Source organism: Coregonus lavaretus (genome assembly GCF_964263955.1).
Source record: "Coregonus lavaretus genome assembly, chromosome: 20".
NCBI classification, from domain to species: domain Eukaryota; kingdom Metazoa; phylum Chordata; class Actinopteri; order Salmoniformes; family Salmonidae; genus Coregonus; species Coregonus lavaretus.
In genome coordinates, this window is record NC_140007.1 from 34,905,341 (window position 1) to 34,923,009 (window position 17,669).

Genomic DNA, 17,669 nt, shown 5'->3' on the forward strand with positions numbered 1-17,669 from the left:
TTTGTAAGCCTTGAGACATGGATTGTTTATGTGCCATTCAGAGGGTGAATGGGCAAGACAAAAAAATGTAAGTGCCTTTGAACGGGGTATGGTAGTAGGTGCCAGGCGCACCGGTTTGTGTCAAGAACTGCAATGCTGCTGGGTTTTTCACACTCAACAGTTTCCTGTATGTATCAAGAATGGCCCACCACCCAAAGGTCATCCAGCCAACTTGAAAACTGTGGGAAGAATTGGAGTCAACATAGGCCAGTATCCCTGTGGAACGCTTTCGAAGGTGTTCCTAATATTTGTATACTCAGTGTATATTTGTCAGATAAAAACGTTCATGTCGTTTGTTATTCTGTCATCCATCTGAGCTTAGGCAGAGTCCATGTCCTCCTGAAAGATGCACAGTACTGATCTATTCAAGATGCCACATTGGGCCAAAGTCATGTTCAGGTCTGTGAATGTCCTGCGGAGGGGTCTATCCACACCGGTCTCGATGTAACCATCCACGGTCTCAATGTAACCATGCTCATATCTGGTCCCATATCTGGCCTCTGCACTGGCTAGCACCATCAGCAGGGTGTCTTTGGGTAGGTAGTGGTGCTCAAACCTCCTCCCACACGGGGCTCGGATGGCAAGGAGTAAACTCCTGGGATCGGGAGTGCCAGGGGGGAATACTGGTGGGCTTTTGGTCTCTGGGGTTGTGGCCATCACACTGAGGTCCAGAGGGTTGGGGGTGGTGCAGACCTTGCAAAGTACCTCTGACACGCTGCCTATCTCCAGGTTGCTCTGGGATGCTGCTCGGGTCCTCACTGAGGACAGCTGGTTGTCGGATAGACTGAGCTTGGATGTCTTCTCCTCCATGCTCCTCAAAGAGACACCCTCCTCTGATGCCTTCTTCTCAATTGAGGGGAGGGGCTTGTATTTGTTCCAAGGGAAGGGAAGAGAAGGTACCTCAGGAACATTATCTAGGTAGTCTGAGACTTCGTCCACACTCAGCTGGCTGTTCTGCCTGTGGAGGGATTGATAGCGGTCTGACCTGTTGTAGCCCATTGAAGGAGGCTTGGGGATCAGTGGTGTGTCGTGGAAGCTGGCAGCCACGTCCACGTTTGGAGTGTGGCTCAGGCTGGCTCGACTACGCCCTTTCGAGGACTTTGGCCTGGTCAAATGCATTCTTCTCCACAGCAGTAGAATGGTTTAGATGCGACTCAACTCTGAAAGATGTGAGATAGTCAAGAGAAAACTGAATATAAATTGAATAGTTATTCTGATACATTATTTCTCTGTCTCATCATAGTCACTGTGATTGCATTCTTGCAGAGAGCCACTGGGTGTGCCGGCTTTTGTTCCATCACTGGTGAAAAAAACATGGCTAGCTAGCTAACTTTACGTCTGCTCATCAGGGTTGGAGCAAAAGCCTTCATGCCCGGTAGCTGTTCAGGAGGAGACTGGCAACCACTTTTGAGAGCACTGGCCAGCTTGCAAGCTGAGCTAGCTAATCATCTTGACATGCCTGTGACAGAACATTTGTTGCATTTGATTTCCTTGTTGACCAGTTACAGTAGCTAGCAAATTGGCTAGTGTTAGCTAGCTAGCTAAGCTGTCAGATCCAAGTAGGTGACAAAGAGGGGACATACCTGCCTCTAGAATAACATAACAGTGCAAGATAAGAATAATAGGAAACATATCTGCAGCATACCTGGCATTTTAGCTGATAGATCAGTCTCGCTTTTGTTTGTCAACACTCCAGCGGGAAGTTTTGAGGCTTTTTCAGCAGGGAGCGTCACTCAAGTTATCAACACAGCTATCGTTACCTTGACAACGCTGCTCGCCTCGCACGCTCGCACATCAACAGGTGCCCCCTGGTGCAAGACAAGGAGCATGCAGCATCAGCAGCATCCATTCCATTTCTATCACAACTGCCTCCAGTCCAGACAGAGATGTTTATGCAAGAACTGTAATTGAAACACTACACCAGATTTAACACTAATTTCCATCTTCAATCTTAGGTTATATAACATCACGACAAAATGATAGAGATACATAAATCGTTGCAGAAATAGAACAAAGACAATATAGCTTAGGCCTATCACATCACAGTGTATAATGTATTACTTAATTCATAGTCAACAGAAAAAAAATTAAACTGTAAAATAACAGGTTTATATTTCAAAACAATAAAATGTATATCTTGAGATTTGACAAGACAGACAACCTTTAAATCTGCTAGTGCATTTGCAATGATATATCATACTGTTCCCACAATACAAAACCTACTTTGAGAGATAAAAACTATGATGCAAACTATGATGCACATTAAGGAGAAAATGTAATGCAGAAATGTGTGTTGAACAAAAATAGCACTGGAAGCCATAGAATTACATTTAGAAAGAAACCTATGGGTAATGCTGTCTTATTATATCATAATGTAATGTAATGTACATATTATATTCAGTAATAATCCCCTCCCCAGAAATGGTCACCAAGAAAAGATCCGGAGCAGCATGGCTTGCCAGCATGAATGTGCTGGTTGGACTACTAGGCCTACAGTAGCTTGGTGGTCCCAGATCGGTTTATGCAGTCTTACCAACTCCTATGAACAATTCCATTGGAGTTGGTAAGACACAAACAGATCTGGGACCACCAGGCTACTACTACAGTACTTCCAGCCTACTAGGGCAACTCCAGTATGTTGTTCTGGGCATAGAGGTCCTCTGTCACTTGGTATACCTCAGAGATGAGAGGCAGGGCATCCCCTAGAATGGCCACCACCTGTTCTGGGCTCCCTACATTCATCACATCAAAGAACGTAGCACGCCCTGGGAGAGCCCAGAACGCTGTGCCGGCAGCCTTGCGGATGATCCATGCATGGTGTTGGGAGAGGGACTCATTATAGGCCTCAGAGCACATGACCGTGGTCTTGCTGTCCTCAGTGCTGGTTCGTAGCCTCTCCAGGAAGAGCTCCAGCCAGCGTAGGGCACGGTGCAGCCTTAGGAGGGTGCGGCAGCCGGACTCTGGGAAACTGCCTCTCTTGGTCAGGTCCACCAGTTGGTTGTCCAGTTCATATTTGACCATAGACTGGACGGTGACGTAGTGGGCCCCGTTCTCACCGTTCAGATGGTTGACCAGGCTCTTGTTGACGGCATCCTTGGAGATGAAGGAAAACACACTCCCCAGGCAGTTCATGAATCTGGAAATAATGGACAACAGCACATTTTAATCAGACACATAAAAGCCATTATATTGGACTACCATGATGCATTCTTATATAAGCCTACCCAACCCAAGAGTCTTCAAATATTTCATTATGCTAAATAGCTTTATATTGAGACAACCAGAATAATTTAAATTGAGCTAAACTATGACTTTTTTTAAAGAATACCTAACTAGATTATGTGCATAAACTGATTAGTATGGCTTGCCAACTATGCCAAACTCAAGGATTTGTTTACATTAGCCCAAGGCCAAATCAAATTAAAGTTTGTGTGTATAAACAGTGTAACAAAAATACAATGTACAGTAGTACAGTATATTACAATGTGCTATGTGAGAATAAAGTAGGATTATATGAATAAACAGTGTGAAAAACTGTATAAATGAAACGGGAAGTGTTCAAATCAAAGTTTATTGGTCGCGTACACAATTTAGCAGATGTTATAGCAGGTGCAGCAAAATGCTTATGTTACTAGCTCCTAGCGATGCAGTAAAATGTAAAAAAGAAAAAAGAAAAAAACTAACTAAAAAAACAAGAAATCAAGAAATGTCAGAACGACTCCAATTAACAACCCAAATAGCACTACAACAGTAATCCAAATGCAATCTATACGTACAGTATATACACCAGATTAATTTACACAATATATACTAAGAATGATATGTACAGCAGTGAGCTATGTCAAGAATCCAGTATATAAATAAATATGTGGTGTGTATAAACAGTGTAACTAAAATGCAAGAGTATCAGAAATATTAGAATGAGCTATGTCGAGAATACAGTATTTAAATACACAGTACAAAACCCCATGGAAAAATTGATAGAATTGCAGGAAATTAGCTTCCGGACTATAAATATATATGTATGTGAATAGACAGTATAGACAAAACGTGAATAGAAAGGTGTGTATAGCAGTAGTTATATAGGATGAGCCATGACTAGAATACAGCATGTAAACATTACTAAAGTGAGCAGTGTTCAATGACTCTAGGTACATAGGGCAGCAGCAGTCTCTTAGGTGCAGGGTAAAGTACCGGGTGGTAGGCGGTTAGTGACAGTGTCTAAGGTTCAGGGCAGGGTACTGGGCGCAGACCGGCTAGTGGTGACTGTTTAACAGTCTGATGGCATGGAGATAGAAGCTGTTTATCAGTCTCTCGGTCCCAGCTTTGATGCACCTGTACTGTCTCCGCCTTATAAATGGTAGCGGGGTGAAAAGGCCATGGTTCGGGTGGCCAAGGTCCTCCTTGATGATCTTCTTGCATTGCTGTGACACCGGGTGCTGTAACGTTAGATGTCCTGGAGGTCAGGTAGTTTACCAGCTACCAGTAATTACCTGAGCATCTAGGTTTACTGTAGCATTTAAACTTACCTTACGAGACCACGCCACCCTGCTACATATTGTTCAAGGAATACTTCTTTGTGTTCAGAGAGGCATGACTTAAAAGTGTCAAGAACCTCTTGTAAAGTGAATTTCAGATCCTCCAACGCTACAGCCATGGCTAACCGGAAGTACGACTAAAAAGGATCAATAATTGACAGTAGCGATGTTAGATGCTTGACTGGGTTCTATTTAACCTGTGATCATATTTGATAACCGATCATAATAACAATCTTCTAACAAAATTATGCATTCTGATAATCCCGTCCAGAAACACCAAACCACGGTGCGCATGTCTGTGCAGGTCCGAAGCTCGTGAGAACTGCAGTTCCAAAGAGGGTCGATAATGGCGCGTGAAGTGCGTTGTAAAACAGTAGAAGAACAGTCACTAGTAGCACTAGCAGAAACACACACTGCTATCCCATCGTTCAAAAACAAAACAGCTTCTAGCAGCCATTTATCCAGCGAGCTAAATCTTTTTTTTTTTTAATTTACGGAGGCTTTATCCACCACAATTTAGCCGCTAGTGTCACCTAGTTGGCACGTCTAGGCTTTAATTTCTAGCTAGCTAGCTAGCTAGCTAGCTAGTAGCTACTTGAACTATCTAGTAAAGTTAGCTAACTTTAGATAGCTAGGTAGCTACTTTATCGACCACATTTAGTTTGAATACCCAGCCAGGATGCCTGAGATAAAAGTGACACCACTGGGTAAGTATCACATTTTTGCATGCACAGGCTGACATTTCTCCCAAACACGAAATATATTACTTTTGAGCACTTTGTTGCGCATGCATCTCTTAGAGCAGATCTATGGTGGTACGACTTTTTTTATTTTTTATTTTTTTATTTAACTAGGCAAGTCAGTTAAGAACAAATTGTTATTTACAATGACGGCCTACACCGGCAAAACCCGGACGACGCTGGGCCAATTGTGCGTTGCCCTATGGGACTCCCAATCACGGCCGGTTGTGATACAGCCTGGAATCGAACCAGGGGGTCTGTAGTGACGCCTCAAGCACTGAGATGCAGTGCCTTAGGCCGCTGCGCCACTTGTTATACATGAAGAACTTCTAAGCTTGAAGGTCAGCTAAGCGACATGTTGTGAAGTCAGCATGGATGAGATGTTCATTTGTGTATCTCATCCTTTTGTTCCCGCTCAGGTGCTGGACAAGATGTTGGCCGTAGCTGCATTCTTGTCTCCATTGGGGGCAAAAACATTATGCTTGACTGTGGGATGCACATGGGCTTCAATGATGATGTAAGTAGATCCACAGGGTGCTAACTATATGTAATTCTATGTCAGTAGATCCACGAATCTCAATTTGACAGTCCCATTCTGCCATTCAAATACACTTTAGGTTCCTTTTGATGTTCCATTATTGTGACATTGTTGTCTTTTCAGAGAAGATTCCCAGATTTCTCTTACATAACACAACAAGGACGCCTGACAGAATTCTTGGACTGTGTAATTATCAGGTTTGTGGTCTTTATATGGCACTTAGCTATATCTAGGTGCTACTCTTCAGCAAGAGAAACAACCTTATCAGACTCAACACAAAGAGAAAGAGCTTTCTCCCGCTAAAAGGCATTCTGTCTTTTATCTTCTATATTTTAACTGATTACTCACACTAAATCTCCTAGTCATTTCCACTTGGACCACTGTGGTGCTCTGCCGTACATGAGTGAGATGGTGGGCTATGATGGCCCCATCTACATGACCCACCCCACCAAGGCCATCTGCCCCATCCTGCTGGAGGACTTCAGGAAGATCACTGTGGACAAGAAGGGCGAAACCAACTTCTTCACATCCCAGATGATCAAGGACTGCATGAAGAAAGTAGTCCCTTTGAACCTCCACCAGACTGTCCAGGTATACAGTCCTGATATGTACCTTTTAACAGGTCTTAGAAGTACTCCAAGTGTAGCCTTGTTCCATATCTATTTGTGCAGTCTTGCCAACTCCCATGGTCATTGTTTGGTATGACAATGATCATAGCAGTTGGCAAGACAGAACAAACAGACCTGGAACCAGGCTACTCCAAGGGTATAACATATAATGCATTACGTTCTCCGTGATGGCCGAGGAACCACATTTGGAGGTAGTATTGGTGTATGGAATGATGTATTGAGTTGATTCTGTCATGGTTTCTAAGGTGGACGATGAGCTGGAGATCAAAGCTTACTATGCAGGCCATGTCCTGGGAGCTGCTATGGTGCAGATCAAAGTAGGATCAGAGTCAGTGGTCTACACTGTGAGTATTAGCCTATTAAGAGAACTGGGCTTATTATTGATCAATGCATGAATCATGTGATTTCTTTGAAGTAACTTATCCTTACTGGCTTTTGCAGGGTGACTATAACATGACGCCAGACAGACATTTAGGGTAAGTAGTGATTTATTTTGTGTTTCATGTAACATGATTTAGATCAATGCCTATGTGTTCTATAATAAACCATTTTCATTTTGTTGTCATAGGGCTGCGTGGATCGATAAGTGTCGGCCAGACATCCTCATCTCAGAGTCCACCTACGCCACCACCATCCGTGACTCCAAGAGGTGCAGGGAGAGGGACTTCCTGAAGAAAGTACACGAGACAGTGGAGAGAGGAGGGAAGGTAAGGGCCACCACACAGGTTTTTTCTGTCCATATAGCTCATTCGGTCTCTCCAGTACTCGTGTCCTAATGGATTAAATGTTGTGCTCTCAGGTTCTGATTCCGGTCTTTGCCCTGGGTAGAGCTCAGGAACTGTGCATTCTATTGGAAACATTCTGGTAAGGTTTTTCGATTCCAAGTTCAATTAGCATTGGTCTAGCTAGTGTTCTTTTGTTAAGATGACGTTCATTTTGTGTCTTGATGACTGGATAAGCAATCAGGGAATGATGTAAAAGCCTCTCCTCTCCTTCCACAGGGAGCGGATGAACATGAAGGCCCCCATCTACTTCTCCACAGGGCTCACAGAGAAAGCGAATCACTACTACAAACTCTTCATCACCTGGACCAATCAGAAAATCAGGAAAACCTTTGTACAGAGAAACATGTTTGAGTTCAAACACATCAAGGCCTTTGATCGCTCCTACGCAGACAACCCTGGACCAATGGTGGAGAAACATCACCATCATATTTGCATGCTAATACTATAACCTTGTTTACAGTTGCAACATTTTAATGAATGTTTAGGCATTGATATGCTTTAGATACAGACAAGTCCAATGATTTGTCCATTATAGATACTATTCTTCTTACCCCGGTGAATTTTCTACATAGTCACTGTGGACCCGTTGTCTAAAAAGTTAAAAAGCATGAGCTGACGCACACCCAAAAATGTTTGTAAAGGTGCTGACTAACGGAGAGTAAACTACATAAAAATCAAGAGCACACTATATTCTCCAAACAATTAAATTGTTGGGAGCATATACACTGAGTGCACAAAACATTAGGAACACCTGCTCTTTCCATGACAGACTGACCAGGTGTATCCAGGTGAAAGCTATGATCCCTTATTGATGTCACCTGTTAAATCCACTTCAATCAGTGTAGATGAAGGGAAGAAGACAGGTTAAATAATTTTTTGAGACAATTGAGACATGAATTGTGTGTGTGCCATTCAGAGGGTGAATGGGAAAGACAAAAGATTAAAGTGCCTTTGAATGGGGTATGGTAGTAGGTGCCAGGCGCACCGGTTTGAGTGTGTCAAGAACTGCAACGCTGCTGTGTTTTTCACACTCAACAGTTTCCCATGTGTATCAAGAATGGTCCACCACCCAAAGGACATCCAGCCAACTTGACACAACTGTGGGAAGCATTGGAGTCGACATGGGGCCAGCATCCCTGGGGAACGCTTTCGACACCTTGTAGAGTCCCATGCCCCGACGAAAAGCAAAAGGGGGTGCAACTCAATATTAGGAAAGTGTTCCTAATTTCTTGTACACTCAGTGTAGCGCGTGCGACTTTCTTAATTTGTATAGTTTTTATGAAGGACATTGTTGAAATAACACTACTGAAATGTTATGTGTTCCCTTCAGGTGGTGTTTGCCACCCCAGGAATGCTGCATGCTGGTCAGTCTCTACAGATATTCAAGAAGTGGGCTGGCAACGAGAAGAATATGGTAAGTCCCATTTGAGATATGTCAGTTACGGAGCGGAAGTAAATACATGGGTTTTTGTGAAGTTGGGGAGAAAATCAATTCTACTTTTCATTTTCTGTTAATCAGATCATCATGCCTGGGTATTGTGTGCAAGGCACCATCGGACACAAGATCCTGAATGGTCAAAAGAAACTGGAGATGGAGAATAGACAAACGGTAATGCAAGATAGTATTTGATTGTATTTAACTTGATGTATAATCATGATTTTACTGCAGTAATAGATATCAAATGGATAAACTGAAATTAAGAGCAGTGAGCCAGCCTGTTGAGGTTTGTCTGCTGACCCTTGACCTTTGCCCTCTGTGACCCCTGCAGTTGGAGGTGAAGCTGCAGGTGGAGTACATGTCGTTCAGCGCCCATGCAGACGCTAAGGGCATCATGCAGCTCATCCGCATGGCAGAGCCTCGCAACATGCTGCTGGTGCACGGAGAGGCCAAGAAGATGGAGTTCCTCAAGGACAAGATCGAGCAGGAGTTCAGTGAGTGACACCTGGATGTCCTTGTAATACTATCTGCTTCAAGAATGTTAGGGCTTCAGAGAGAAGGATATATTGTATACTGAAAAAAATATAAACACAACATGCAACAATTTCCAATATTTGACTGAGTTACAGTTCATAGAAGGAAATTCATTAGGCCCTAATTTATGGATTTCACATGACTGGGCAATGGGCGCAGCCATGGGTTGGCCTGGGAGGGCATAGGCCCACCCACTGGGGAGCCAGGCCCAGCCAATCAGAATGAGTTTTAACCCACAAAAGGGCTTTATTGCAGACATAAATATTCCTCAGCACCCCCGCAGGTGAATAATCCGGATGTGGAGGTCCTGGGCTGGCGTGGTTACACGTGGTCTGCGGTTGTGAGGCCGGTTGGATGTATTGCCACATTTTCTAAAACAATGTTGGAGGTGGCATATGGTAGAGAAATTAACATTCAGTTCTCTGGTAACAGCTCTGTTGGAAATTCCTGCAGTCAGCATGCCAATTGCACGCTCCCTCAACTTGAAACATCTGTGGCATTGTGTTATGTGACAAAACTGCACATTTTAGTGCCATTTTATTATCCCCAGCACAAGTTGCACCTGTGTAATGATCATGCTGTTAATCAGCTTCTTGATATGCCACACCTGTCAGGTGGATGGATTATATTGGCAAAGGAGAAATGCTCACTAACAGGAATGTAAACAAATTTGTGCACAAAATTGGAAAGAAATAAGCTTTTTGTGAATATGGAACATTTCTGTGATCTTTTATTTCAGCTCATGAAACATGGGACCAACACTTAACATGTTGCGTTATATATTTTTGTTCAGTGTAGATTTGCAGTATGTGCCACATATGTTTGAGGATCTTGTCAGGAGCACTGGGTAGTGTTCAGTAGGGCACAGTGTAGCAAAATGTTTTGCAACAGAAAACAAAAAATCTGTCTTCTTATTGGACAAGTTCATGTTCAACCTCCCTCGTTTTCACGCCATTTAAAAACGTTTTCACCCTACTGAACACAGCTCTGGTATTATGCCTCATTCGTCTTTCTTTGCGAATGACAGCCATCAACTGCTTCATGCCAGCCAACGGTGAGACGACTACTGTGATCACCAACCCCAGTGTCCCAGTGGACATCTCACTCAACCTGCTCAAGAGGGAGATGGCCCTTGGAGGTATTGTTCAGTACATTTTAGTCAATCTCAATCTATCTCACTCTCCCAGTTGATGTGTGTGTGTTATTCACTGTTTGACTGCTACGCTCCACAGGCCCCTTACCTGACCCGAAGAAGCCTCGTACCATGCACGGGACCCTGATCATGAAGGATAATGTAAGTTCTGAATTCCACCAACTGCCGTTCATACACTGATTTCTCTATTGTTTATGATAGAAAACTTTACTATGGCCTTGCCTAGCTAATTCAGATATGTTAATAATTCAAGGTGTTTTATTCTCTGCCTTGCCTTGTGAGTGACCTCTTGTTGCCCTGTGTTCCCCTCTCTCTCCCCCCCGTGTTCCCCTCTCTCTCCCCCCCGTGTTCCCCTCTCTCCCCCCCCCCCCCCGTGTTCCCCTCTCGTTCCCCTCTCTCTTCCATCCTGTGTTCCCCTCTCTCCCCTCCCCCCTGTGTTCCCCCTGGGTGTAGAGTCTTCGGCTTGTCTCTCCAGAGCAGGCACTCAAGGAGTTGGGCCTCAACGAGCACCAGCTCCGCTTCACCTGCCGAGTACAGCTCCAGGACCCACACAGTGACCCTGACACTCTTAGCAGAATCTACACACACCTCAAGAGGTACAGTAAGACCGAGTTGACCATTTTTATTGTGTTTGTTTTCAAGTTCTTATTTGGTCAAAGCTTGGGCATTAAAAGGCACATAGTTTGTTTTGTCTTCTGCCACAACATAACATTTTTATTCACAAAAAGAGGGTACAGTCAGTACTCAGGTCTGATCCACTAACACACCTTCATATAATAATATGAATGATTATTTCTCCTCTCTCTCTGTGTTGTCTCTGTTCTAGTGTGCTGAAAGGTTATACCATCCAGCACCTCCCAGATGGGACCGTCATGGTGGAGTCCATTGTGATCAAGGTGTCCTCCTCAGCTGAAGAGCCCAACACCAAGGTGCTGCTGCTCTCCTGGAGCTACCAGGTAAGGAGGATGGCTGTTGAAAATGAGTATGAGCTATTGTGATGGACCACCGTGTGTCTGCTTAGCAGTATAGCGTCCTCCCTGTCTGGGTTCACTGTCCGTACAACGGCTCGAACTAGGGTCCTCTGCCTCGAAAACACACGTGACTGACCGTTCGACAACGTACTAGCCAGTTGTGCCACTGAAAAGCTAGCAATTCAGCGATGAGTGGAGGCATTTCAAGCTGTGGAGTGACTTTACGGTCCGATCTGAACTACAGTATGTAACACTATACACATTAGGGTGCAATGTATTGTGCAGCCCATAACCTTGGAGGGCCTGTGGATGTGTTTCTATACTGTGTGGCACGAGTCACAGTCACCATATCGGGGCGGCAGGTAGCTTAGTGGTTAAGAGCGTTGTGCCAGTAACCGAGCCGACTAGGTGAAAAATCGGTCTATGTGCCCTTGAGCAAGGCACTTAACCCTAATTGCTCCTGTAAGTCGCTCTGGATAAGAGCGTCTGCTAAATGACTAAAAATAAAAAATAGGTAACGAAAACCACCAGCTAGCGATGGAGTCAAGTAAGTCTAATTAGAGGAGCATGTAGCGACCACAAGCCATGTTCTTTCTCAAATCTCTACACCTTTTTAGATATCAACAATATCTAAAACGTCAATGATTTGATCAAAATAAACACACCCTATAGATACCCCTGTAGATTTACTTGAGTCAAATTGCACCATCCATTTAGCCGATGTTTATTTCAATACAAATGATGTCGGCCTTGTTATTTGTAGGATGAAGATCTGGGGAGCTTTCTGTCTACTCTGCTGAAGAAAGGACTTCCATCAGGACTGTCTTCAATGTGACAGTTCATATCGGTGGCAGGTAGCTGAGCGTTGGGCCAGTAATCGAAAGGTCACTGGTTTGAATCCTTGAGCCGAGTAGGTGAAAAATCTTTGTGCCCTTGAGCAAGGCACTTAACCGCTCTGGATACGGGTGTCTGCTAAATGACTAAAATGTAAATCATCCCAATGTTAAGTGTAGCTTACTGTAAAGGTTAGTCTCGATGTTGTACAAAGCTGATTTGAATGCATCTTTTTATAAGAAATAAGTGTCACAGAACTCTATTTATATTGATATAATCCAAGTCACTACATTGTTAATACTCAACAATCAAGTAATTGCATTGTCATTATGTGAGTTCTTAAAGGTCCAATGTAGCTGTTTTTATCTCGATATCAAAATAATTTCTGGGTAATAATGAATGACCTTCCTGTGATTTTGTTTTCAATTAAAATGGTCGAAAAGAAACAAAAATAGCTTCTTAGCAAAGAGCAATTTTTCAAGCAATTATTTTGCTAGGACTGTCTGAGTGGGTGAAGGAACATCTGAAAACTAGCGGTTATTGGCAGAGAGGTTTAGAACTCTCATATTAGTCTATTAGCTTGTGATGTCACCAGGCAGGCCAAAACTCCATCCCACTAAAACAGGCTGAAATTTCAGGTGGTCTATTCAAACAGCTCTTACACTAAAGCGGCATCAATATTTTCACAATTTCACAGTATTATTCTAACCTCATAGTGCGGATATATATATATATATATATATATATATATATATATATATATATATATATATATATATATATATATATATATATATATATATATATATATATATATATATATATATATATATATATATATAGCTATATATATATAGCTATATATATATACACAGTAAGGGGAAAAAAGTATTTGATCCCCTGCTGATTTTGTACGTTTGCCCACTGACAAAGACATGATCAGTCTATAATCTTAATGGTAGGTTTATTTGAACAGTGAGAGACAGAATAACAACAGCAAAAATCCAGAAAAAAAACGCATGTCAAAAATGTTATAAATTGATTTGCAATTTAATGAGGGAAATAAGTATTTGACCCCTCTGCAAAACATGACTTAGTACTTGGTGGCAAAACCCTTGTTGACAATAACAGAGGTCAGATGTTTCTTGTAGTTGGCCACCAGGTTTGCACACATCTCAGGAGGGATTTTGTCCCGCTCGTCTTTGCAGATCTTCTCCAAGTCATTAAGGTTTCGAGCCTGATGTTTGGCAACTTGAACCTTCAGCTCCCTCCACAGATTTTCTATGGGATTAAGGTCTGGAGACTGGCTAGGCCACTCCAGGACCTTAATGTGCTTCTTCTTGAGCCACTCCTTTGTTGCCTTGGCCGTGTGTTTTGGGTCATTGTCATGCTGAAATACCCATCCACGACCCATTTTCAATGCCCTGGCTGAGGGAAGGAGGTTCTCACCCAAGATTTGACGGCCCCGTCCATCGTCCCTTTGATGCGGTGAAGTTGTCCTGTCCCCTTAGCAGAAAAACACCCCCAAAGCATAATGTTTCCACCTCCATGTTTGACGGTGGGGATGGTGTTCTTGGGGTCATAGGCAGCATTCCTCCTCCTCCAAACACGGCGAGTTGAGTTGATGCCAAAGAGCTCATCTGACCACAACACTTTCACCCAGTTCTCCTCTGAATCATTCAGATGTTCAACACACCAACTGTTGTCACCTTCTCACCAAGCTGCTTGACGATGGTCTTGTAGCCCATTCCAGCCTTGTGTAGGTCTACAATCTTGTCCCTGACATCCTTGGAGAGCTCTTTGGTCTTGGCCATGGTGGAGAGTTTGGAATCTGATTGATTGATTGCTTCTGTGGACAGGTGTCTTTTATACAGGTAACAAACTGAGATTAGGAGCACTCCCTTTAAGAGTGTGCTCCTAATCTCAGTTCGTTACCTGTATAAAAGACACCTGGGAGCCAGAAATCTTTCTGATTGAGAGGGGGTCAAATACTTATTTCTCTCATTAAAATGCAAATCAATTTATAACATTTTTGACATGCGTTTTTCTGGATTTTTTGTTATTTGAACAGTGAGAGACAGAATAAACCTACCATTAAAATTATAAACTGATAATTTCTTTGTCAGTGGGCAAACATACAAAATCAGCAGGGGATCAAATACTTTTTTCCCCACTGTATATATATATCACAGGAAAAGCACGTGTTTTTAAGTGCACTGGGCCTTTAAAGTGATGAACATAAGGGAATATGTAAACGCAATATTTACATGGTGTAAATATATGCAATATAATTGGTGGTTTACAGTACACTATAAGGAAAACAATGCTTCACCACGAGCCTTCAGAGTTTGTTTCATCAGCAGTCAGAGCACGCTTAAGCAAAAGCCTCACGGTCTCACGTTGATGGTGTAGACTCCCATGGTCCTCCTAGCCCACAGCCATCTGAACCTGGCCTTTGAGGGACTCCACTTACAGTGACTGGTGGTGAAGTAGTAGAGCAGGGGATCCAGACAGCTATTGAGGCTGACGAGGGCCAGGGTCACCCGCCGGGCATTGTAGATGGCGTTTGCATAGGGACAGTGCTGGATGACCCCTAGACGGCGGAGCAGATGCAGGAAGTGAACCACATGGTAGGGCAGGAAGCAGATCAGGGTGATAACCAGGATGGTGTAGATGACCCTCAGGGCTCCGCGGGCTGTGTTGGTCCGGATGAGAGCGATGCGCCGCGCCACCAGAGGGTAACACACCAGGATGACCACAGAGGGCAGTAGCGAGCTGACGACGAGACTGAATAAGCTATACGGCAGCAGACGCCTGTCCCACTCGTGCCGGGAGAAGTTCTCGAAGCAGCTACGGTGCTGGCTTTCCAGAGGTCCCACTAGGATGAAGGCCAGAACAGCCGCCACCCCCACCACCCACACTGCCACACTCACCAGTACAGTGCAACGCGAGTTCCGGAGCCTCAGATAAGTGTGAGGATAGGCGACGGCCACATATCGATCCACACAGATACAGGTCATGAAGGCGATGCTGATGTAGATGTTGGCGAAGAACAGTGTTCCTGTGATGCGGCAGGCCACGTCTCCGAATACCCAGTCGTTGCTGTTGCGGTGGTAGTGGATTTTGAAGGGCAGGGTGCAGAGGAAGGTGGTGTCGGCGATTGCCAGGTTAATGACGTACACGTTAGAGGATGTGCGGGGAGTTGTCTTGAAGATGAACACGTAGAGGGCTCCCACGTTGCCTGGCAGGCCCACTGCCATCACCAGACTGTAGACTGCTGGGAAGAGGTAGAACTGGTAGTCTCTTGGGGTACTACAGTTGTCAGTTATATCGCCAACAGATGTATTCATCGTTTCAGGTCTGGTTTGATTATCAAAAGGAGCGTGTAGGTGACAGAACCAGTGGGATAATAGATTTATGCTTTCCCTTGCTAATGATGCAACCTGTGGGGAAAGTGTTCTGTCAGATATTATCAGACTGTTCTGTAAAAGATGCGATATCACTGTTGCTGTTTTACAGACAAGCTTTTATCATATCCTATCCTCTGCTTGCTTGACACATGCAGTAATTTGCCAATATAATCAGAATTGTTGAGGCTTCCATTGTAAAAAATATAATAAAAAATAATTGCTGTTTGAATTCACTTTATTTATCTAAATGCAATTATGGTAATTGAATTAATTCATTGAATTGGTAATTTAATTGGTCAGTGAATTGAAATGATCAAGATGTTTTTCCGCTTATGAACTCCATGACTGTTCTGTGACTATAGGCTACAATTCTTTTAACTATGACCAAATAATGTAAACTGTGTTGGTAAAAGATAGTATGTTTAAAGAAAAAAGTACTTACAAAGTTTCTGAAGAACACTCTTTAAAAAAAGTCAACAAATTGTAACACAGTAGGCTACTTCACGTGAACACTAATCAAACACATTGTCTGTTTTTCCCCCTTCATATATGAGCTGTCGTCATCACAGGGGTTGGAAAATATCTTCGTTAGCTCTGGGTAGTTTAGTGGGCGCTGCTCGGTGCTGTGTGAAGGCACACAGGAAACTGTCAGTGTATGCATTGTGCTCTTCTTCAGTGTGTGGTTTGTATCAGACACCCACCATCCTGTCAAGGAAAGAGTTGCCTCGTTATTTTTAGTTGGTATTCGAAGACAATTTATAACAGTATAGGACTAGCTGTCAACACATAGAAGCAAGCCTTTGTCATCAGGTCAGCTTAAGACTGACCATCTGAATGTGTTTTTCCTTGACTTTATTAAATCTTCTACTTGGAGAAAATGTTTAACTTGCATGCTACTAATGATATTTTATTGGATCCTTAATACTTTACTGTACTTCACTGGAGGTTGTGTCCTCACTAAATTATGCTAAGCTTGTCAAATTGATGTTAGGTTTATTTGAACATCTTGGTACATATGCAGAAACATGCATAAAGTGTGACATCACACTATAAAATACGTGAAAGAAATGATCAGCCTAACTAGATGGACAGTGCATCATCAAATCATAAGTAATAAACAACAAATTGGCATACTACTAAAGCCTTATTTATGTATTTAGTGATAGTGTCAATTTGAGAGCTCTTGCCAAGAAAGATGTCTTGTAGAGTGGCTTTTCAATAAGAGTATTTTCTTGGCAGTGTATTTGTTATGATGCTATTCTGGGTGTCTTGACTCTTCTTCAACGCTGGGGGGCGCTTAACACAAACCAAATGGCCTTTACTGCTGGTCATATCATAGCAACAAGCCATATCCACAGATTGTAAAACGAAATTCTAAAGCATGATTATTGAGCAGGGATATTGATCCCAAATATATTATGGCTGTGCTAATGTACTGAGGCTTATCGTTTTATTAAAATATTTAATCCGAAATAGAATGATGTTGAGATTAAAGTAATTATTGTGTTCATTATTTTGAGAGTTATGCTCTTAAGATTAGGCTTAATTATACACAACAATACAATGTATAGCATCATCATTAAATATCCAGAAATACATGTATCTTTCATCCTCTTTGATGCCTGGAATGTTACTGAAATCCATTATTGGTTTGTACTGTAAGGGTTGTTCCAAGAGAATAATCAGATACTGTTAATGTTGTGGACTATTTCTGAAAACCTCAGACAGTACAGTTTTGGACCTGGTTACAAGAACAGATGGGAAACCCCATCCACCACCACCAGGGAGAATCAACACAGCCAGGGTCAGTTGGCCACTGGCAGCCATCACAGGCCAGATGTACTGTAGTCTACCTGGCCAAACACAGCATGATGGCTGACACACACACACCGTCACAATGAACTGCTGATGAGTCATAGAATCAGGAAGTAGCTCTCTCCCTCATCCCACCCTCTCCTCCAGCCCCCTTTCCCTCTCCGCTGCGCCATCGCCTAGCAACACTGCTGTTCAACTCACAAGTCTCCCTCTGTCTTTCACAACATCCATTATTTTGTGTAGCT

At 43.1% G+C, this 17,669-nt stretch overlaps 4 protein-coding genes across 4 annotated transcripts; 1 reads left to right on the forward strand and 3 right to left on the reverse strand.

Annotated features, from left to right (window-relative positions):
- Positions 1 to 357: 357 nt before the first annotated feature.
- LOC311148259 (UBX domain-containing protein 10-like) lies at positions 358 to 1,158 on the reverse strand (the record flags this gene model as incomplete). Its single annotated transcript, XM_084185160.1, has 1 exon — positions 358 to 1,158. One exon carries the CDS (start codon positions 1,156 to 1,158, stop codon positions 358 to 360), a length of 801 nt encoding a protein of 266 aa, XP_084041286.1.
- Positions 1,159 to 1,910: 752 nt separating this feature from the next.
- On the reverse strand, positions 1,911 to 4,877 carry LOC311147724 (ceramide-1-phosphate transfer protein-like). Its single transcript, XM_084184482.1, has 2 exons — positions 4,569 to 4,877; positions 1,911 to 3,175 (listed from the first exon to the last, which is right to left on the reverse strand). Exons 1-2 carry the CDS (start codon positions 4,694 to 4,696, stop codon positions 2,659 to 2,661), a joined length of 645 nt encoding a protein of 214 aa, XP_084040608.1. The 5' UTR covers positions 4,697 to 4,877; the 3' UTR covers positions 1,911 to 2,658.
- A 26-nt stretch (positions 4,878 to 4,903) lies between these two features.
- LOC311147723 (integrator complex subunit 11) lies at positions 4,904 to 12,637 on the forward strand. The gene is made up of 17 exons (XM_084184481.1): positions 4,904 to 5,284; positions 5,737 to 5,834; positions 5,979 to 6,052; positions 6,218 to 6,446; positions 6,730 to 6,828; positions 6,926 to 6,960; positions 7,053 to 7,191; positions 7,284 to 7,348; positions 7,486 to 7,675; positions 8,600 to 8,683; positions 8,789 to 8,878; positions 9,039 to 9,201; positions 10,269 to 10,379; positions 10,474 to 10,535; positions 10,848 to 10,990; positions 11,221 to 11,350; positions 12,129 to 12,637. Exons 1-17 carry the CDS (start codon positions 5,257 to 5,259, stop codon positions 12,198 to 12,200), a joined length of 1,812 nt encoding a protein of 603 aa, XP_084040607.1. The 5' UTR covers positions 4,904 to 5,256; the 3' UTR covers positions 12,201 to 12,637.
- A 1,710-nt stretch (positions 12,638 to 14,347) lies between these two features.
- On the reverse strand, positions 14,348 to 17,086 carry LOC311147444 (lysophosphatidic acid receptor 6-like). The gene has a single exon (XM_084184140.1). It carries the CDS (start codon positions 15,547 to 15,549, stop codon positions 14,587 to 14,589), a length of 963 nt encoding a protein of 320 aa, XP_084040266.1. The 5' UTR covers positions 15,550 to 17,086; the 3' UTR covers positions 14,348 to 14,586.
- Between the last annotated feature and the right edge of the window lie 583 nt (positions 17,087 to 17,669).